General features: G+C 38.4%; 1 protein-coding gene across 3 annotated transcripts in view; it reads left to right on the forward strand.

The window, feature by feature from the left end:
* The window catches only part of RGS22 (regulator of G protein signaling 22), a 138814-nt gene that overhangs the window by 113244 nt on the left and 2113 nt on the right, over window positions 1–23457 (forward strand). For 2 of the 3 annotated variants that reach the window (XM_027561442.1, XM_027561441.1), the window contains exons 22-24: window positions 1623–1802; window positions 6344–6502; window positions 19886–19984. In XM_027561442.1, coding sequence (XP_027417243.1) covers window positions 1623–1802; window positions 6344–6502; window positions 19886–19984 — 438 coding nt within the window. The remainder of the gene's footprint in view (window positions 1–1622; window positions 1803–6343; window positions 6503–19885; window positions 19985–23457) is intronic. The other variant, XM_027561443.1, reaches the window with a different exon arrangement.

Consider the following 23457-nt stretch of genomic DNA (forward strand, 5'->3'; position numbering starts at 1 on the left):
ATGGCCAACTGTAAAGTTATGCGTGGATTTTCAATTGCAAGGGCGGGGTTGGTGCCCTAACCACCCGCCACCCCTGGCCCGTGTTCAAGGGTCGACTGTGTGCTTAAACTGAGACCTTAACAATAAGTAAAAGTGAACTCAGCTAATGGTAGAGTAGGGCATAAAAACCAGAAAAAAATACCAGGTTGGATTCTGTCTAAATTCTGACTCTACACTCTCAAAATTAACATTGTATAATTTCACAAATTTGTTTTTATTTCACAATCCTTATATTTCCATAATAATAAAAAACCAGGATCATTGTAAAGCAACTATACTCCAATACAAATTAATTTAAAAAATAATAATTAACTCAGCTCACCAAATATATGATAATTTCACTAGTAACAGCAAAAAATTTAATTTGGGGTAACATAGCAAGCATGTGTTATAAATAGGCATTTTCTGAGGGAATACTAAATTGCATAAAAATGCTAACTGTTGTCTCAGTGTAACATTTATATCAAGATTTTTCACATATAATTTATGCCAAACTTATAACTTATTTATGTAATGTTTTATATGGCAAACACCAGAAATTTTCTTTAACTGTCCTTAAGACCGTTATTATAATGCCTGTCATACAGTGAGCACTTAATAAATGCTGGCTAATTTCTGGCCTAGAATTACAAGTTTCCAAACTTTTGTGTTTTCTAGTGATTTAGAGAACAATATCTTTAGCAAAGAAACGTCATAATTCAAGCTCAGCTACCCTCTTTGTCTTAAAAAGTGATAGCCTTACATCTCTGACATAAAACTGGGTCTTTTATCATTACATATATCATTACTATGTTTAAATTCTTTAGCTATAAAGATGATAATGTAATAGGTTATCTGAAAAAATATAGATACTGAGATACATAATAATACACCTATTAAATACAGCATTCCCATTAATATGCTAGCATTTTTGAGTCTAAATCACCTTGGCATAGAAGCAGTTATGGTGGAAAAAGCTTTTGCATCCACTTGTAACTTGAGTTAGGTGCTTGTTCTCCATTGTGCCACTTACTTAGCTATCTCAGATTGGAATCATGTGTTTTCGTGCTTCTCATCCTGTAGATATTGAGCCTTTAAAGGACAGGTACTGTGTCTTGGGGCTCACCTCAAGGTCTGGCATATTGCAGGTACTTAATATGAATTTGTTAAATGAGTCAAAGCAGACACTAAAGCTGCTTCTTTGCCAGGAGAAGAAGCAACCAGGATTAAAATGAAATCTGTGTTTACTTAAGGTATATGTGTCAAAGTCTCAGGTTCCTTTAAAAGGCAAAGATTGACCGAATGAGTCAATGAACATGACGCACAAAGACATGAAGACACAGGCTAGGAGCAAAAAAGAAAAAGTCTTAGGTTCTTCAAATCCAAGAAAAATGAAATCTCTGATTTTTAAGATAGTCTTGACATGTCCCAGTACTCTCTTGACCTGAAGTTACAATTATATTAACTTAAAGACATATTGATGTATTCTGTAAAGTGTTCTATTAATGCATAGAGTCGGACACGACCGAGCGACTTCACTTCACTTATAAAGTGTTCTATTAATGCATTAATCACGTATTGATCTATCTTTCCTCCTTGTTTAGGACTTGTGCCATTCTCATTGTGATGAGTCTATCATACACAAGAAGATTATGACTATTATCAACTGCTTTATTAATTCCAGCATCCCCCCAGCTTTACAAATTGACATTCCAGTAGAGCAAGCCCAGAAGATTATTGAACACAGGAAGGAGTTGGGACCATATGTATTCAGAGAGGCACAGGTAAGAAATCAGGGCATGTAGTAAGCATACTTTAAAATAGATTAGTAGTCTAGATATTCTTTTAAAGTTTTTGTATTATTCATATTTGGCAAGGTTTGAATCCTCCTAATCCTGGGATTTATTCTATTTAATTAGAAAAACGTTGCCAACGCCACATAACATAGAAACTAGTAACTTGCTATTTTGCTGATGGTAATATACAGCAAGTACAATTTTTAAAATTCTATATACTTTGACTTTGCATGGTTATCATTTTATTTCTAATTTATAAATCCCCAACTAATTTCTCCTTCCTTTCCCACCATTCATATTTCCTTTTAAAATATCTGCTACCATAAGAAATGTGTAAATTATGTGTGTCCCAAGATTTGTGTATTTTTAAAAGTTGGAATATTCACATAGCTCATAAAGTAAGTGAGAGGAGATTTAAGTACCCAACCAACATAAAGTACACAAGCTCATGAAAGGAAAATCATGCCTGTTAACCTGCTCAAGTTACTTCTCTTTAAGATAAATAATAGAAAACAGTGATTTGCTGAACATAGTTTATTTGCATTTTGAAAAGCCTTTTAGTGATGTTGTTCCTGAAAAATGATTAAGAAAAATAAATTATAATAGGGGTAATAGGGAAGGCCCTGTCATGATTTAAGTGATATGAAACAGAGATTTAGGGTATGAATGCCCTTGAGCATGGAAAAAGACCATTATTCCTTAACATTTTCATTTGCAAGCCGGCTGTGTTCTAAGTCCTAAAAGGAACCGAAAGCAGACTCACCATCCAAATTATGCATTAAAATAGGGAAAAATATAGACAAATGATTGACGATCTGCTAGGGAGAAACAGAAAACATGGTGTCAGAATTGTAGCATCTGTTAATGAGAAGATCACTTAGCCTAGCCCGGTCTCTTGATGGCCAGGCCAAGGCTTGCCCATCCAGATCACAGCCTCGAGGCTGACGGTGAGCGTCTTGAGCTGCTTATGTTGGTTGGTTCCGCCACACTGTCCAGGGAGTGCAGCCAGGGAACTTTACTGGAGTCCTTTAGTTTATGCCTCTGTCTCATTCCCCAAAACAAAGTCCCAGATATATCTTAAATATAATCTTTAGGGTATCAGAGAACAAGAGAATATTTAGGGGCCTCACCTCACCAGGTCTATTGTTTCCGTGTTCCCTAAGGAAGCTCAGAGAAGGACATACCTCCTACCCAGGTGTGCAAGCCAGAGATCTGGTTGCACCTTCATGTCTTCTCTCTCCTTTGTTCCCTGACCTTCGGTGATCTTCAGTCACTAACATGTATCCATTTGTCTCCTTATCTGTTACTCTATCTACTTTTCTCCAACTCCATGCCACTACCTCAGTTTATGTCTGCAGTGTCTCACATTGATTACCAAAATTCCCTGCCCCTAGACTCTCTCGAAACCATTTAACTTACTGCAGATGGAGCCATCTTTTTCAAAATGTGTATTTGATCATGTCACTTCTCTGCTCTCAATTTCAACTACTCCCATTGTCCTCAGACTGGAGACCATATTCCTTCATCGATATCTCTCTAAGCAGATACCTTTCCACTCACTGCCATCTATCTCTGTCTTACTGAAATATTAGATTTTTCACTTTTATTTGTTTGTTTATTTTGGCTGCACAGCATGTGGGATCTTCATTCCCTGACAGGGATTGAACTTGCATCCCTGCATTGATTTCATTTTATTTTATTTTTTGCTTTATTTTGGCCACACAGCATTCAGGATCTTAGTTCCCCAGTCAGGGATCAAATTTATGCCCCCTACAGTGGAAGTGTGGTGTCTTAATCACGGACCACCAGGGATGGCCCACTGAAATACTTGTACTTCCATAGAAAGGCAATAGTACCCCACTCCAGTACTCTTGCCTGGAAAATCCCATGGATGATGGAGCTCAGTAGGCTGCAGTCCATGGGGTCGCTAAGGGTGGGACATGATTGACCGACTTCACTTTCACTTTTCACTTTGATGCACTGGAGAAGGAAATGGCAACCCACTCCAGTGTTCTTGCCTGGAGAATCCCAGGAATGGGGAAGCTTGATGGGCTGCCGTCTATGGGGTTGCACAGAGTCAAACACAACTGAAGCGACTTAGCAGTAGCAACAGCAGGCATTTCACTGGAGAGGGCAATGTCAACCCACTCCAGTACTCTTGCCAGGAGAATCCCGTGGACAGAGGAGCCTGGTAGGCTACAGTCCATGGGGTCGCTAAGAGTTGGACATGATTGACGCGACTTAGCAGCAGCAGCAGCAGCAGCAGAGAAGCCTTACTTTCTTCCCTCCAGAGCTTTTCACAGTCTCATCTTCTCTCCTTTATGCTTCTGTGATATCCTGTGTTTGTCCCTGTTGGAACACTTATCATACAAATTTGAAAATAGCTGTTCTCATGCTTGACTTTCCCACTGGACTGTAAGGTCTTTGAGAATAGGGACTGTTTCTTATTTGCTGCTGTGGCCTGCATGCCTAGAACAGAATAGACACTATCATTTTTGAAAACATGAATGAATGATGTGAGATCAAACATGAGAGAAATAGCTCAAATTGGCAATAGAGCAACGTTGCGTAAAAGGACTGAAGAGTAAATAAAAAGCTGTTGCCTCTTTTAGTATTGCTTTCACTTGTAACATCTGCCTTTCCCCCACCTGCATTCCTAATAGCTTAGAAGTTTTTGTCACTCAGCCATATTTTCACTGACACTCTTCACTTATGCTGCAACCATTGCCCATCCACTGGCAATGTGGGAAATAGCTCCATATTTATTAAAAAATTTTCTAACAGTCTGGTTGTCTTTTAAGGTTCTGGAGGTACAGGGCAATTTTCATGAATAACATGAATGTTATTAACTGCAACTTTTAGAAATAGAGCATTTGTTTTTCAGCCACCCTGTTCTGCACACAGGATCTTAGTTTCCCGACCAGGGATCAAACCCATACCCCCTGCACTGGAAGTGTGGACCCCTAACCACTGAACTTCCAAGGGATTCCCAGAAATAGAGAGATTTTATGTCTGCCTCGAAATATTGTGCCCTAATAGGGTAACTTTTACTGGGAAGCCTTCTAGGTGACAAATACATTTGAGGGCTGGAAATGACTCAGGTTTTGGAGAAAGAACTGAGAAGTAGGGTCAATAGTTGGTAAATGGAGGTGGAAGAGGAGTGTTTAAGAAATTCATATAAAAACTACCGTGATCCTTTAACATTGGAGCAGGGGATTACTTAAAGCATGGCGTGCATGCTATGTTGCTTCAGTCATATCCGATTCTTTGTGACCCTATGGACCGTAGCCTGCCAAGGAATTCTCCAGGCAAGAATACTGGAATGGATTGCCATTTCCTCTTCTAGGGGATCTTCCAGACCCAGGGATCGAACCTGAGGCTCTTATGTCTCCTGTTTTAGCAGGAGGGTTCTTTACCATTAATGCTACCTGGAAAGCCCCAAAATCCATGGTAGATAAATGGAAATGAAAACTTTTTTAAAGCCTACACTTCGTCAAATAAAGTATCTTTAGCTTTTGTGTTCACAATCCCAAGAGGCTATAGAATTCAGTGACAAGATGGTATCGTAAAGGGAGTAAATAATTATAGAATTACTAATGATATTCATGTACAGAAAGGAGTGATGAAATGTATCATGATGTTCAGGACTCTGTTGATCACTGCAGCATTTACTTTCTAAAAACTCCACTTTCCTGCTGAAAAGTTGGCTTAGAGCCTAATGGGATGGTTCATTTTTCTCCAGGGCATTAGGTAAAGTCCATTCCCAGCAACAAGATGTTGGACTTGATCTGATGTGGCAAGTCCTACCTTCTTGGAAGTAACGTATGCCTCTGGAACTAATGGAAAAACTTGGCATGAAAATTTGAGCAACAATTCTTATCTCTATAAATATCACAATTAATCACTTAATGTAGAGTATCCTCATAGAAAGCATTTGTCCAGGATACCACTCTGCTTTTTAAATGTTACTTTTCTTGCTCTCACATAAAAGAGAGATTGTATCATTTAAAAGTTACTCAAGATTTATTCTTAGATCTGCAGCTTTGTTTAAGAGCTTTTCCAGAGGTAAAATGGTATTTCCTTTCTCTAAAAGAAGGGAAAGGAGGGGTGGAGAGGAGTCCCCCTTGATGAACTGAATATTTGGAATACTTGCATAAAACAGCCGAGTGTGTGGCAGATCTACTGGTATAAGTTTTAAAAGAAAACATGTATTTCTTATTTAAAAAGACCTAATGGATTCTTTATTAATACAATCAATTGGTTAGGGAAACATAAAGTATAAAGTGACTTTTAACTGTATTTAAGTGTATGTTTTTTTAAAAGAAAGACTTCTCGTTGGTAGTAAAAAAACATTGATGATAAGCATGTGCCAAGCTAAACTATACCAAGATGTCTGGAGACAATAAGTTGGAGGAAACATGCTGTATATTAAAGATAGAATAGTTAATCCATTATTATGGTGAATTAGAGTTAAAATTGGTACATTTGTATAAAATTGTAATCTGAGACATACTTTGTTTTTTATACAGATGACAATTTTTGGAGTTCTGTTTAAATTTTGGCCTCAGTTCTGTGAGTTTAGGAAGAACTTAACTGATGAAAAAATTATGAGTGTTTTGGAGAGAAGACAAGAATATAGTAAGCAGAAAAAGAAAATGGCAGTCATAGAAGATGAAAAATTTGTAAAGGTGAGACAAGAATCATTTGGGGTTTAATCAGACTTTTTAAAAAGGTATGTGATATTGTTATTGAGTCCAAGCTCTCTCTGCTCGCCACACGAAAGGCCAATGAATCTGAGGGGTTGAGGCAAGGAAGAGACATTAATCAGGGAGCCAGCTGACCCAGAAGATGGCAGACTAGTGCCTCAAAATAACCATCTTATTGAGGTCTGGATGCCAGATTTTTATAGATCAGAGATGGGGGGAGACGAGGAAGCAAAATAAAAAAGGCCATTAATCTTGCAAACATCTCCTACAGTGGCAAGCCTTGGGCAGGGGATGTGTTAATTTCTTCTTTCCTGCCGCCTACAGGTGGACAGGGTTCTGAACCCAAAGCACTTTAACAGTTAGGCAGAGGGGCAGGATTCTCTGAGGCAGTCCATTCTGTATGATTATAATAACAAAAGCAATGAAAAGCAAGTCAAAGAAGTGGTTCCAATGTGGACTCAGAATTGGTTTCTTCTCTGCAAATGCTGTGTGTACATTTGTAGAATTTGGGATGAGCAAAAATACAGAGAAGTTATAAAGTATGGATTTTAGTGACTTTTAAGCCTTCAGTCAGAAGTTTCAGACTTGTTTTGAAGTTAAAAAAATTACCTCAAAAATCATCTCATCTATGTACCTCTCTTGGAGAGCACTTTATATTTGTCTTACGAGTAAGTTTTTGCATCTGTCTTTCTCACTGAACTGAGATCCTCAAAGATACCATCTGTCTTATTAAATACTTCCACCACTATCCAGCACATGTTCAATTATTAATCATTATTTACCAAATAAATCTGGGAATGAATGAGATAGTATTATGCACTTGGGACAGCATTTTCAATATTAAAATTAGAGAATGATACACTGACTGTGAAACTTATGAGTCGTAAGTTGCCCAGGCTGCCTCTTTGTCTGTCCGTTATCAATTTATCTCTCTTTATCTATTTTTTTACTTGAGAAGGGGTAACAAATAACATATTTCATCTTATTTATAAGCTTTACCCCTATTCTCTTTTTTAAAAGAAATTTAAAATATATCTAAAGATATAAAAGTAATATAATTATAACCCCCATGTTTCCCCAGGTCAATATAAACACTGTTAACATATTTTACATTAGTTTTTCATTTTTCCTTTGTAAGTGAAATAGTGCAGAACACTGTACCTCTTAACCCCAGTCCTGAGTTCTTTTTTATTTTTAATGCATGATTTTATTTATTTACTTATTTGGCCGTGCTGGGTCTTCGCTGCTACATGGACTTCCCTCTAGTCACGGTGCGGTGGCTCTCTCATTGTGGCTCCCAGGTTCTAGAGCACAGGCTCAGTAGTTGTGGCGCATGGGCTCCGTTGCTCCGCAGTATGTCAGACCTTCCTGGATCAGGAATCAAACCCATGTCACCTGCCCGGCAGGTGGATTCTTTACCACTGAGCCACCAGGAAAGCCCCCAACCCTGAGTTCTATTACCCTCCCCACTTCCAAGAGCAACCATTAAGTTTTGGATATGTTCTCAACAACTCCTTTTTAAGATAATGTTTTATATGGGTATATGGATTCATAAATGATACAGAGGACTATTTTGTATGTACTTTAACTTACATAAATAGTGCCATATTTTATTAGTCTGCTCAGGCTACCATACCAAAATATTACAGACTAGATGGCTTAAACAACAGAAATTAACTTTCTCATAGTTCAGGAGACTACAAGTCCCAGCTCAAGGTGCCAGCTAATAAGACTCTTGGTGAGACCTCTCCTGCATGCACAAGGCCCCCTTCTTGTTGTGTCCTCACAAGTTGGGGAGAGAAAGAAGCTCTCATCCTTTCTCTTCTCGTAAAGCCACAATTCCTTTGGATTATGACCCTACCCTTATGACCTCATTTAACCCTACTGCTGCTGCTGCTAAGTTGCTTGAGTTGTGTCTGACTCTGTGTGACCCCATAGACGGCAGCCCACTAGGCTCCCCCGTCCCTGGGATTCTCCAGGCAAGAACACTAGAGTGGGTTGCCATTTCCTTCTCCCATTTAACCCTAAATACCTCTTAAAGGACACCTTTATTTGGTGTTAGTTCTAGAAGGTCTTGTAGATCTTCACAGAATCGGTCAATGTCAGCTTCTTCGGCATCAGTGGTTGGGGCACAGACTTGGATTACTGTGATGTTGAATGGTTTGCCTTGGAAATGAACCAAGATCATTTTGTCATTTTTGAGGTTGCACCCAAGTACTGTATTTTGGACTCTTTTGTTGACTATGAGGGCTACTCCATTTCTTCTAAGGGATTCTTGCCCACAGTAGTAGGTATAATGGTCATCTGAATTAAAGTCTCCCATTCTCATCCATTTTAGTTCACTGATTCCCAAAATATCGATGTTCAGTCTTGCATCTCCTGCTTGATCACATCCAATTTGCCTTGATTCATGGACCTAACATTCCAGGTTCCTATGCAATATCGTTCTTTATAGCATCGGACTTTACTTTCACCACTAAACACATCCACAACTCAGCATCTTTTCCACTTTGGCCCAACCTCTTCATTCTTTCTGGAGCTATTAGTAATTGCCCTGTGCTCTTCCCAAGTAGCATTTTGGACACCTTCTGCCCTTGGGGATGCTCATCTTCTGGTGTCATATCTTTTTGCCTTTTCAAACTGTTTATGAAGTTCTTACAGCAAGAATACTGGAGTGTATTGCTGTTTCCTCCTCCAGTGGGCCACGTTTTGTCAGAACTCTTCATTATGACTGGTCTGTCTTGGGTGACCCTGCATGGCCTTGCTGATAGCTTCACTGAGTTATGCAAGCCCCTTCATCACGACAAGACTATGATCTATGAAGGGGGAAGAGAGGAGCCAAAGACAGAGAAGCTCTATACAGCCAGAAAAAAACAAGACCTGGTGCTGATGTGACTCAGATCATCAGCTCCTTATTTATTGCAAATTTCAGACTTAAATTGAAGAAAGTACGGAAAAACCAATAGGCCATTCAAAGTGAAAGTGAAAGTTGCTCAGTCGTGTCTGACTCTTTGTGACCCCATGGACTGAGGCCTGCTAGGCTCCTCTGTCCATAGAATTCTCCAAGGCAGAATATTGGAGTGGGTAACCATTCTCTTCTCCAGGTGATCTTCCCAACCTAGGGATTAAACCTGGGGTTCTTACCAACACAGGGATTGAAACCAGATCTCCCTCATCTGAGCCACCAGGGAAGCCCCAGTAGGCCATTCAGGTATGACCTGAATCAAATCCCTTATGATTATACAGTGGAGGTGACAAATAGATTCAAGAGATTAGATCTGGTAGACAGAGTGCCTGAAGAACTATGGACAGAGTTGGTAACACTGTACAGGAGGCAGTGACCAAAACCATCCCAAAGAAAGCGAAATGCAGGAAGACAAAGTGGTTATCTCAGGAGGCTTTACAAATAGCTGAGGAAAGAAGAGAAGCGAAAAGCAAGGGAGAAAGGGAAAAATAGATCCAAATGAATGCAGAGTTCTAGAGAATAAAGAGCAAGGAGAGACAAGAAAGCCTTCTTAAAGGACCAATGCAAAGAAAGAGAAAACAATAGAATGGGAAAGACTAGAGATCTCTTCAAGAAAATTAGAGATATCAAAGGAGTATTTCATGCAAATATGGGCACAATAAAGGATAGCAATGGTGAGGACCTAAGAGGAGCAGAAGAGATTAAGAAGAGGTGGCAAGAATACACAGAAGAACTATGTAAAAAAGGTCTTAATGACCCAGATAACCACGATGGTGTGATCACTCACCCAGAGCCAGACGTCCTAGAGTGTGAAGGCAAGTGGACCTTAGGAAGCATTACTACGAACAAAGCTAGTGGAAGTGATGGGATTCCAGCTGAGCTATTTAAAATCCTAAAAGGTTATGCTGTTAAAGTGCTGCACTCAATATGTCAGCAAATTTGGAAACCTCAGCAGTGGCCACAGGACTGGAAAGGTCAATTTTCATTCCAATCCCAAAGAAAGGCAATGCCAAAGAATGTTCAAACTACCATACATTTGCACTTATTTTGCATGCTAGTAAGGTTATGCTCAAATCCTTCAAACTAGGCTTCAACAGTATCTGAACCTAGAACTTCCAGAGGTATAAGCTGGGTTTAGAAAGGCAGGGGTACCAGAGATCGAATTGCCAACATCCAGTGGATCATAGAGAAGCAAGGGAATTCCAGAAAAATATCTACTTTGCGTCACTGACTATGAGGAAGCCTACGTGGACCACAACAAACTGGAAAATTCTTAAAGAGATGGGAATACCAGACTACCTTACCTGTCTCCTGAGAAACCTGTATTCAGCAACAGTTAGAACCAGACATGGAACAACAGACTGGTTCCAGATTGGGAAAGGAGTATGACAACGCTGTATAGTGTCACCCTGTTTATTTAATTTATATGCAGAATGAAAAGTCTAGTTGCTCAGTTGTGTCTGACTCTACTACCCTATGGACTATATTGCCTGCCATGCTCCTTCATCACAGGATTTTCCAGGCAAGAATACTGGAGTGGGTTGCCATTTCCTTCTCCAAATATGCAGAATACATCCTGCAAAATGCCAGGCTGAATGGATCACAAGCTGGAATCAAGATTGCCAGGAAAAATATCAACAGCCTCAGATACCCAAATGATACCACTTTAATGGCAGAAAGTGAAGAGGAACTAAAGAGCCTCTTGATGAGAGTGAAAGAGGAGAGTGAAAAAACTGGCTTGAAACTCAACATTCAAAAAACTAGATCATGGCATCTGGTCCCATCACTTAATGGCAAATAGAAGGGGAAAAAGTAGAAGCAGTGACAGATTTTCTTGGGTTCCAAAGTAACTAAGGACAATGACTGCAGTCATGAAATTAAAAGATGCTTGCTCCTTGGAAGAAAAGCTACAACAAACCTAAACAGCATATTAAAAAGCAGACATTACTTGCCAACAAATGTCCAGATAGTCAAAACTATGGTTTTTCCAGTAGTCATGTACACGTGTGAGAGTTGGTCCATAAAGAAGGCTGAGTGCCAAAGAATTGATGCTTTCAAATTATGATGCTAGAGAAGACTCTCGAGAGTCCCCTGGGCTGCAAGAAGATCAAATCAGTTAATCCTAAAGGAAATCAACCCTGAATATTTATTGGAAGGATTGATGCTGAGGCTGAAGCTCCAGTACTTTGGCCACCTGATGCAAAGAGCTGATTCAATGGAAAAGACCCTGATGATGCTAGGAAAGATTGAAGGCAAAAGGAAAAGGGGGCTGCAGAAGACAAGATGGTTAGATAGGATTACTGATTCAACAGACATGAATTTGAATGAACTCCAGGAGATAGTGGAGGACAGAGGAGCCTGGCAAGCTGCAGTCCATGGGGTCACAAAGAGTCAGACCTGACTTAGGAAATCAACAACAGCCACCTCTTAAAGACCCTATCTCATGATACAGTCACAGTGAAAGTTAGGACATCAACATACGAATTTGGGAGAGACATAGTTCATTCTATAGCACATATTGTACTTTCTACATCTTGCATTTTAAGTTTAGTGTTGTTTTTAATTCTACCCACACTGCTCTACTTAGATAGATCTCATTTATTCAGCTTAATTGCTGCATTCCCATCATATGCATAAATATACTATTTTATTGAACTATTTCTTTATTGTATTTTTTCAATTTATACGTTTATAAATAGCACTGCAAACAACACTGCTGTAAATGCCTCCATATTCACGTGATTAAAATGTTTTTGGAATGGTTAAGTAATAGAGTATGAGTGTGTGTCAGTCTGTGTTCCTATTTCTCCTCATCTGGTATGTTCAGACTTTCAAATTTTTGTCCATCTGTTGATGACAAATGGTATATCATCATACTAACGCATTCATTTCTATCCACCTAATTATTAGTAAGGGCTTCCCAGGTGGCTCAGTGGTAAAGAATCGGCCTGCCAATACCGGAGCCACTGGAGACTCGGGTTGGATCCCTGGGTCAGGAAGATCCCCTGAAGGAAAAAATGGCAACCCTCTCCAGGATTCTTGCTGGGATAATCCCATGGATAGAGGAACCTGGTGGGCTACAGTCCATGGGGTCATAAAGAGTTGGACATGACTGAGCGGCTGAGCATGCATGTAATTATTAATAAGATGGAACAATTTTTCACATGTTAACTATTGAGATATTGTATCAGGATTGTAGTAAGCCTATAATTCAATTTGAGAATTTATGTCATAAATTAGAAAACATTTTGTTTTCTAATCCATGAACACAGTTTATTTCTGTTTAGTTCTTTAATTTCTTTCATCAATGATTTTGCATTTTTTGTGACATCTTGAATATATTTTGTGAAGTTTATTCCAAAGTATTTCATATTCAAGATAATGTTATTGGTATTTTTTAAAATTTCAAATTCTAATTTTTTTAGAAAAAATTTTTATCTTGAGATAATTAACATTCATGCTACTGCTGCTAAGTCGCTTCAGTCATGTCCGACTCCGTACGACCCCATAGATGGCAGCACATCAGGCTCCACTGTCCCTGGGATTCTCCAGCCAAGAACACTGGAGCAGGTTGCCATTTCCTTCTCCAATGCATGAAAGTGAAAAGTGAAAGTGAAGTCACTCAGTCGTGTCCGACTCTTAGCGACCCCATGGACTGAAGCCTACCAGGCTCTTCCGTCCGTGGGATTTTCCAGGCAAGAGTACTGGAGTGGGTTGCCATTTCCTTCTCCAATGCATGAAAGTGAAAAGTGAAGTCTCTCAGTCGTGTCTGACTCTTGCGACCCCATGGACTGCAGCCCACCAGGCTCCTCCATCTATGGGATTCTCCAGGCAATAGTACTGGAGTGGGGTGCCATTGCCTTCTCCAATTAGGAAATAGCAAAAATAGTAGAGAGGTCTCATGTACCTTTCCCCCAGTTTCCCCCAGTGGCTACACCTTGCTATTACAATAGTAAAATCAGGAAACTAATATTGATACAAGGTGTGTGTATAGTTCATGCCATTTTGTCACATGTGTATATTCGAGTAACCAACACTCTATCCAAGATGCACCACAAAGATGTTCCTTGTGACTGTAAGTCATCTCCAACCAATTATCCTAATATTTTAGCCATGAATCTTTCCCCCATTTATATAATTTTGTCATTTTTGAGAATGTTTTATAAATGGAATCATACAATATGTGACTTCCTGAGACTGGCATTTCTCACCCAACATAAATACCCTGGAGATGAGTCCACACTGTCATGTGTATCTGCAGTTCATCCTCTCTGTTGTTTAGCAGTGTTCTGTTGGGAGAAGGCCGTGGCACACTACTCTAGCCTCTTGCCTGGAGAATCCCAGGGACGGGGGAGCCTGAGGGGCTGCCATCTGTGGGGTCGCACAGAGTCGGACACGACTGAGCGACTCAGCAGCAGCAGTGTTCTGAAGTACATTGTACCACAGTGCAGCCATTCACTCATTAAAGGACATTTGGTTAGTTCCTGTTTGGGGCTGTTACAATAAAATGTTATGTAGTCACTCCCACCGCTGTCTCCTCCTCCTCCTCCTCCTTCTTATTTGAATGCTTTTATTTTATAACAGCTTTATTGAAATTTAATTCTCATACCATAAAATTTACACTGTTAAAGTGCACAATTTTATGGTTTTAGTATATTTGCAGAGCTGTGTGACTATCACCACTACCTAACTGTAGAACATTTTCATCACCCCAAAAAGAAACTGTATACCCATTAGCAATCACTCCCCTTTCCTTCTTCCTTCCTAGCCTCCGGAAACCACTAATCTATTTTCTGTATCTGGACATTTCATATAAAAGAAATAATACTGTATGTGGTTCTTAAGCCTGGCTCCTTTCACTTAACATGGTATTCTCAAGGTTCATCTATTTGTAGCACGTGTCAGTACTTTATTCTTCTCATGACTAACTGGTATTACTCTGTATGGTTGAAATGCATTTTGCTTATCCGTTCACCAGCTGATGTATTGGGTTGTTTCCACTTTTGGGCTTTATTAATAATGCTGCTGTGAACATTCTTATGCAACCTTATATATATAGACATGATTTAATTTTTCTTGGGACCTAGAAGTTGAATTATTGGCTCCTTTTGAGGAATTGCCAAACTTCTCTAAAGCTATAGTATCATCTTGGTATTTTGATTTTCACGTGGTATCTTTTTCCATCTGCTTACATTACTACCTATATCATTATATTTGAATTAAGTTTCCTATAGACAGCATATAGTTGGGTCATGGTAGTGTTTGGTTTTTAATCTACTTTACCAATCTCTTTCTTTTAATTGGTGTATTTAGTCTATGCATCTTTAATATAATTATTGATATGTTAGTTTTTAAATGTCATTGTACTTTCTGTTTTGCTTATTCCCTCTCTTCTTTTTTCTATTTCCTTGTCTTACACTCCTGTGTATGACTTGAACATCTCTTAGAATTTCATTTTGGTGTCTCTCTGTTTAGATGTTTCAGCAGTTACTTAGATATCACCTTATACAAGCATAACTTCTCAATTTATTGGTGTTGACATTTTACCAGTTTGGGTCTCAAAACTACCTCCCTTTAAGTCTCTTTCCCCTCACCTGTTTACAATTATCTTAAATACTTCTCAACATATATTGAGAATCCCATCAGACAGTTTTATAATTTTTGCTTCAACTGTTAAACATAAATCAGGAAACTCAAAGTGAAAAGTCTATTGTATTAACCCTTACTTTTGCTCTATTTTTACTCTTTTCTGATGTTCCAAGATTTGTTTTGTTCTTTCTTTTTCCTTTATGTAAGCTGTTATTTCTCACTGCTTTCAAGATTCTTTTCTTTGTGTTTAGTTTTCAGAATTTTGAATATGATATGTCTTATGCAGATTTCTTTGGGTTGTTTCTGTTTGAGGATTGCTCAAGTTCTTGATTCTGTATATTTATATCTTTTGCCAAGTTTGGAAGAGGGGGATTTATATTAATGCTACATATATTTGTGTATATGGGTCACAAAGAGTCGGACACTCAGTTCAGCGACTGAACTGAACTGAACTGATACACTTTCTTTATGATCCATATTCATGATACCTTGGGTACTTCATTTCTGAGAGATTTTTGGTTTTTTCAATCTTTTTTAAGTTCAGTAAACAGTCATTTTACATTTTCCTTTTAAAATGTTTTGGTCTGTTTCTGTTCTGAGTTTCTGCATTTAGGATTTGGAGTTTTATGTCATATATGCAAATGTTTGTATAGGAATATTTTATCTATTTTGGGCTCCTATGTTAGAGTTTTATGATTCATGATTGGATTTCTTGGAGAGTACTGTTATCAACTAAAATATTGGACTTCTCACTTTGTTTTATTCTTGCAATGGTTTTATGGGATATCACCTGTTATTTTCTGCTCATTTTGAAATGTCTTATATTTTTCTCAACCACCAATAACAGGGAGTAGTTAGAATTCTAATACACTATGGATGAGAGTATAGATTGAACTTTAGAAAACAATTTTACTTTATCTGGTAAATTAAAAGATGCACTTAGCCTTCAATTTATCCAATCTACTTGTAAATACATATATCCTAGAGTAATTTATGGACACAGATATCAGGTCATATGCACATGTTTATAGCACCCATGTTTTCAAAAGCAAAAAATCAGAAGCTATCCAAATATCAACAGGAGATTGTTAAAAATAAATTCATGTAGTAGAACACTGCTGTGATGGAAAACAAATAAACTATACTACAATAATAAACATAGACATACATCAGGAATATACTGCTGACTGGAAAAGTTGCAAAAATATAACCAGTCAACTCTGCTTATATAAAGTTAAAATTCACATAAAACGAATCAATACAAATGCGATAAAATATTAAAAAAAGGAATGATAAACACAAAGTTCAGTACAGTGTTTACCTGTGTAGGTTGGGTGGAGACATGATGTGATTGGGCAGGCGACACAAAAGGGAGCAGAGGCGCTGGTAACGTGGCGTCTCTTAAGCTTTGGTGGTATTGTTATTATTCATATCCTATTGTTAGAATATTTTAATAAGTATTCAATATATAACAACATTTTTATATGAATGATACTGCAAAAAGTTACCAGATTTTCAAAAGCTTCTCTTTGGTTGATGTTTTCTATCAGGAGGTTGAGGGTATTTCCAGTATAGAATGGGAATCGGGAAAGGCCTAAGAGCAAGAAAATAGGAAGAGGTGTCTGTAAAATCTTGCTTCCACTGAATCAGTTCTTCACAATATGACTTCACGTATTTTTGTTGATGTATTAAAAGTTCTTTAATCATAGGGCAAATATTCACTCATATACAGCTTATGAGCGACTTGTATCTTCTTCCCAGGTGGCGCTGGTGGTCAAGAATCCACCTGCCGATGCAGGGGACTCAAGAGACATGGGTCCAATCCCTGTTTTGGGAAGATCTCCTAGAAGAGGAAATGGCAACCCACTCGAGGATTCTTGCCTGGAAAATCCCATGGACAGAGGAGCCTGGTGGGCTACAGTCCATGGGGTCACAAAGAGTCAGATACAACTGAATGACTGAGCACAGAGCTCATGTATGGAAATGAAATGTTATTACACTTAAATATAATTAGTTTTGGATTATTTATTTTAAAAATTTCTGCAGTTATTTCCCTTCCAGTGGTTTGGGTAATAAGTGATAGATCATATAATACAAAAGCTGATTTCTCCCTCAAACCAACTATGCATCTGGCCCAATCTATATAATCTGACAAGAAACAGAGTTCACTAAATAAAAACCCTCATATTTACCTTCTTCAGACCCTTGAGGCAAGTACGTGTCTGACTGAACCACATGAATGTGATACTAATTTGGTAGGCTCAGAAAGAAAATATATGGAAGGGTTCATTTAGGGAGCAAAAAATAGAATGTTGTCTAACTTAAGTACAATTGGAGCTTTTTTCTGATTACGTCTGTGGCATGTGAATAACTTCACCAATCAGATGAGTCCTATGTGAGCCTGCTGCATTTTTTACTAATGTGGCCTAAATAGTCTCTCAAAAAGAGCTCCCTATCCTAATCCCTTTCTTCCTTCTTTCACCAGACTTTTATTGATTATCTACTACATAGAATTTTATTGATGATCTATTTATCCCTTTTATATATGCTAGGAACATAAATATAAAATTTACATATAGTGTAAGGATAGAAAGACACACACATATACTTAACTGAAAAGAATATAAACAAAAAACTGAAATCCCAGAAATTTAGTAATTAATTATTTGTGGGGGGAAAGTAAAGGATCTCAAAGAAAAGGTTAATTTGAGTTGGTTTTAAATAGTAAACTCTATTCAGGTCTCCCGCATTGCAGGCAGATTCTTTACCAGCTGAGCCACAAGGGAAGGCCAATAATACTGGAGTGGGTAGCCTATCCCTTCTCCAGCAGATCTTCCCAACCCAGGAATCAAACCAGGGTCTCCTGCATTACAGGCGGATTCTTTACCAACTATTCAACAAATAGTTCTAAATGTATGCATGTATGCCCACTCAGTCGTGTCTGACTTGTTGCGACCCTAAGGACTGTAGCCCACCAGGCTCCTCTGTCCATGGAATTTCCCAGGCAAGAATTCTGGAGTGGGTTGCCATTTCCTCTTCCAGGGAATCTTCCCCACCCAGGGATTGAACCCACATCTCCTGTGTCTGCTACATTGGCTGGCAGGGAGACTCTTTACCACCGTACCACTTGGGAAGTTATCTCAATGTACACTTATTGAATAAAGGTTATAGAAGTAAGGAGGATATAAAGAAGATCTCTTACAGTATCTCAAATTCTTAGGAAGAACGTCACAGCTCTCTGTCATCCCAAGTATTTTCTTTACCAAAGTTTGCTTTGGTAAATATATTGTCTGAAACAAAAGTTGGAACATATAGTGTGAATGAGAGTAGAGAAAATCTTAAATTACTATCTCTCCAGAAAATCCAGAGTGTGTTTGTATCATCCATATTACATTTCATTTATGGAAATGCAAGTGTCCATAAGTGATATTCTGATCTGTCTATATCTGTCAACTAGTAAATGCTAACATGGTTAGGTATAAATATTGACAATCATTTTGTAGGGTAAATAATCCTAAAGAAAACACAGGAATTTTAATTTAAATATTTGTACTATATACAGTAAATGTATTGCCATCACTTACTAGTGATTGCAGCCATGAAATTAGAAGACTCCTTGGAAGGAAAGTTATGACCAACCTAGACAGCATATTAAAAAGCAGAGACATTACTTTGTCAGCAAAGGTCCATCTAGTCAAGGCTATAGTTTTTCCAGTAGTCATGTATGGATGTGAGAGTTGGACTATAAAGAAAGCTGAGTGCCGAAGAATTGATGCTTTTGAACTGTGGTGCTGGAGAAGACTCTTGAGAGTCCCGTGGACTGCAAGGAGATCCAACCAGTCCGTCCTAAAGGAGATCAGTCCTGGGTGTTCACTGGAAGGACTGATGCTGAAGCTGAAACTCCAGTACTTTGGCCACCTGATGTGAAGAGCTGACTCATTTGAAAAGGCCCTGACGTTGGGAAAGATTAAGGGCAGGAGGAGAAAGGGACGACAGAGGATGAGATGGTTGGATGGCATCACCGACACAATAGACATGGGTTTGGGTGGACTCCGGGAGTTGGTGATGGAAAGGGAGGCCTTGTGTGCTGTGGTTCATGGGGTCACAAAGAGTCGGACACGACTCAGTGACTGAACTGAACTAGTAACAACAGATTTCTCACATGCATTTATTTTAACACAGAAAGTATAAGGTAAAGAAGACCAATAGAGTATAAGTTTGTTCCAAAATGCTATTGTCAATGAATACATATGAGAAAATGTTGGAAAAAGTGAATATGGGAAACTCATGACTTTTTTGTAACATGAAAATATATCTTCTGAAAAAAATCACTTACTATGAAAAGCATTGGGTTTATCTAGGTAACCATAGGCATGACTCTTAACCCTCTTAACCTCAATTTTATCAACTGATAGTGATAATATTAACCTCATATGATGTGAGATGGATTAATTGAAATGATATGAATAAAAGAACTTGTAGGGTACTCAACTATACAATTGTAAGGTATTATTGATCCAAGACAGTATAGTATAGTAGATAGGAGTGCAGTTTTTAGAGTGAGCCTACCTAGTTTTGAATCCTGGCCTTACCATTGATCAGTTCTAATACCTCAGGGAAACCACTTCACTTCCCAAAACCTCATTTTTTTCCTATGAGATGGAAATAGTAAGAGAACTTATATAACAGAGTAGAATTAAATATAGTATGTGAAGCATACTACATGTCATAAAGATATCATTATCTTATTGTAGTAGTAAGTGTCCTTAATAACCCCCTTTTTAGAATAATTTAATTTAATATAATTACAGGATGGAATCAAACAATATTCGAGTACTTCAGGATCTGTTATCAAAGCAGCTGCTTTAACTAGTGACCCAGGTTTAGGCATGCAAGCGTACGGCCGACAGGTAAGCAGGAAAGATATCAGAGATATCACTTCTTCTCTAGAGCATTGGATGGTGTCATGCAGTAGCTGAGTTATTTTTAAAGTAATAGATATATGTTTCTTTGAAAATAAGGCTAAAATTCCTTGAGGAGAGACTGGAATAGAGTTTCCTTGAGTCTTCAGAGAACATTACAATTTTGGCTGATCCTGAACAACATAATCAGAGAAAATAATTTCTGGATACATATGAAGAAGATTTTAGTGGCAGAAGTTGAGATAACTATCTTATTGGAAAAGAGATAATCATATATATAAGAATATATGTAGGTTGATATATTCTTAGGTCAAGAGAAGAAAGAAGAATGTCAAATGCTAGTATCAATTTTTAAAATTATTTGAAGTGGTCATAAAATTGATCAAAAACTAATATATGTACATATATGAACAATAGCTAATATATCTTTTTGATAATACATGATCAGCAACTAATATATGTACAATTTTTATGTTTATATTTATAACATACATTAGTGTCCCAGAAATTTTATAAGTTTAACTTATGTACATTTTTAAAGACTGATATTAAAAGTGTTTATATCATAGGCTAATACTAGCTTAAGAAACAATGTTTCTGGTACTCGAAATGTCAAATGTGTTCAGCCTCCCGGCTAAGATAACTGATAGATTATAAAGCTATTATTGAGATAAATGTCCAATTTTGTAAAGCCATATATTGAAAAATATATATTTAAAAGTGTGTGATACCTAATGCCATTTAGAAGAACATTTATTAGGAAATGACTAGCATTAAGTTTCAGAAACACAGTATAAAAATAAGGGGAGAGGAAGTCTCTTCCACAAATGTTGCTGGGCAAACTGGATAGCTACATGTAAAAAAAAAAAAAAAGAAATTAGATCATTCTTTAACTCCACACACAAAAATAAGCTCAAAATGGATTAAAGACCTAAATGTGAGACCAGATACTATAGGATTCCTAGAGGAAAACATAAGCAGAAAACTCTTGGCGTATATCATAGCAATATCTTTTTTGGTCTATCTCCCAGAATAAGGGAAATAAAAACAAAAATAAACAAATGGGACCTACTTAAACTCCAAAGCTTTTGCAGAGTAAAGGGAACAGTAAACAAAATGAAAAGACAACCCACAGATTGGGAGAAAATATGCGCAAATGATGTGACTGATAAGGGATTGCTGCTGCTGCTGCTAAGTCGCTTCAGTCGTGTCTGACTCTGTGTGACCCCATAGACGGCAGCCCACCAGGCTCCCCCGTCCCTGGGATTCTCCAGGCAAGAGTACTGGAGTGGGGTGCCATCGCCTTCTCCCAATAAGGGATTAGTCTCCAAATTTTACAAACAGCTTGTGAACCGCTCAGTATCACAGTAATCCAAGTCTATGTCCCAACCACTAAATGCCAAAGAAGCTGAACGGTTCTAGGAAGACCTACAAGACCTTCTAGAACTCACACCAAAGATGTCCTTTTCATCATAGGTAATTGGAATGCAAAATAGGAAGTCAAGAGGTACCTGAATAACAGGTAAGTTTGGCCTTGGAGTACAAGATGAAGCAGGGGAAAGGCTAACAGAGTTTTGCCAAGAGAACGCCTTGGTCATAGTAAACACCCTTTTTCAAGAACATAAGATAAGACTCTACACATGGACATCACCAGATGGTCAACACAGAAATCAGATTAATTATTTTCTTTGCAGATGAAAATGGAGAAGCTCTATACAGTCAGGAAAAACAAGATCTGGAGCTGAGTGTGGCTTAGATCATGAGCTTCTTATTGCAAAATTCCAGTTTAAGTTGAAGAAAGTAGGAAAACCACTAGATCATTCAGGTGTGACCTATATCAAATCCCTTATGATTATACAGTGGAGGTGACAAATAGATTCAGGAGATTAGATCTGGTAGACTGAACGCCTGAAGAATTATGGGCAGAAGTTTGTAATCTTGTACAGGAGGTGGTGACCAAAACCATCCCCAAGAAAAGAAATGCAGGAAGACAAAGGGTTGTCTGAGGAGGCCTTACAAATAACTGAGAAAAGAAGAGAAGCAAAAGGCAAAGGAGAAAGGGACAGATATACCCAGCTGAATGCAGAAAAGAATAGCAAGGAGAGATAAGAAAGCCTTCTTAAGTGAACAATGCAAAGAAATAGAGGAAAAATAATAGAATGGGAAAGACTAGATATCTCTTCAAGAAAATTGGAGATATCAAGGGGACATTTCATGTGAGGATGGGCATGATAAAGGACAGCAATGGCAAGAACCAAACAGAAGCACAAGCGATTAAGAAGAGGTGGCAAGAATACACAGAACTATACAAAAAAGCCTGAGTGATGAAGAACTGACGCTTTTGAATTGTGGTGCTGGAGAAGACTCTTGAGAGTCCTTTGGACTGCAAGGAGATCAAACCAGTCAATCCTAAAGGAAATCAACTCTGAATGTTCTTTGGAAGGACTGATGCTGAAGCTGAAGCTCCAGTATTCTGGCCTCCTGATGTGAAGAGCTGACTCATGGAAAAGACCCTGATGCCGGGCAAGATTGAGGGCGGGAGGAGAAGGGGGCAATGGAGGATGAGATGGTTGGATGGCATCACCGGCTCAATGGACATAAGTTTGAGCAAACTCCAGGAGATAGTAAAGAACAGGGAAGCCTGGCATGCTGCAGTTCACGGGGTTGAAGGAGTCAGACATGACTTAGTGACTGAACAACAACAACACGTGATGCTTAACAGCATCAAAACAAACAGCCCACTCAAAAAAATGGGCAGAAGAACTAAGTAGACATTTCTCCAAAGAAGATATACAGATGGCCATTAGGCACATGAAAAGATGTTCAACATTGCTAATTATAATGAAATGCAAATCAAAAGTACAATAAGATATCACCTCATACCTGCGAGAGTAGCTATTACCAAAAAGTCCACAAACAATAAATGCTGGAGAGGGTGTGGAGAGAAGCGAACCTTCCTGCGCTGTTTGTGGGAATGTAAATTGATATAGCCACTGTGGAGAAAAGTATGAAGGTTCCTTAAAAAACTGAAAATAGAGCTACCATATGGTCCTACAGTCCCACTGCCGGACATATATCTGGAGAAAAACATGGTCTGAAATGATTCATGCATCCGAATGTGCATTGCAGCCCTGTTTACAATAAGTAAGACATGGAAGCAATCTAAATGTCCACCAGCAGAGGAATGGATAAAGAAGACGTGGTATATATTTACAATGGAGCATCACTCAGCCATTAAAAAGATTGAAATAATGCCATTTGAAGCAACATGGATGGACTGGAGAGCCTCTGTCTGACTTCACTCAGTATGAGTGGAAATACCATATGACACCCCTTACATGTGGGATCTAAAAGGATATGATACGAATGAACTTATCTGCAAAACAGAAGCAGACTTATAGACTCCAAGAATGAGCTTATGGTGGCTGGGGGGAAGGCTGGGGAGAAGGGACAGATAAATG

The sequence above is a fragment of the Bos indicus x Bos taurus genome, chromosome 14, assembly GCF_003369695.1.
Source record: "Bos indicus x Bos taurus breed Angus x Brahman F1 hybrid chromosome 14, Bos_hybrid_MaternalHap_v2.0, whole genome shotgun sequence".
NCBI classification, from domain to species: domain Eukaryota; kingdom Metazoa; phylum Chordata; class Mammalia; order Artiodactyla; family Bovidae; genus Bos; species Bos indicus x Bos taurus.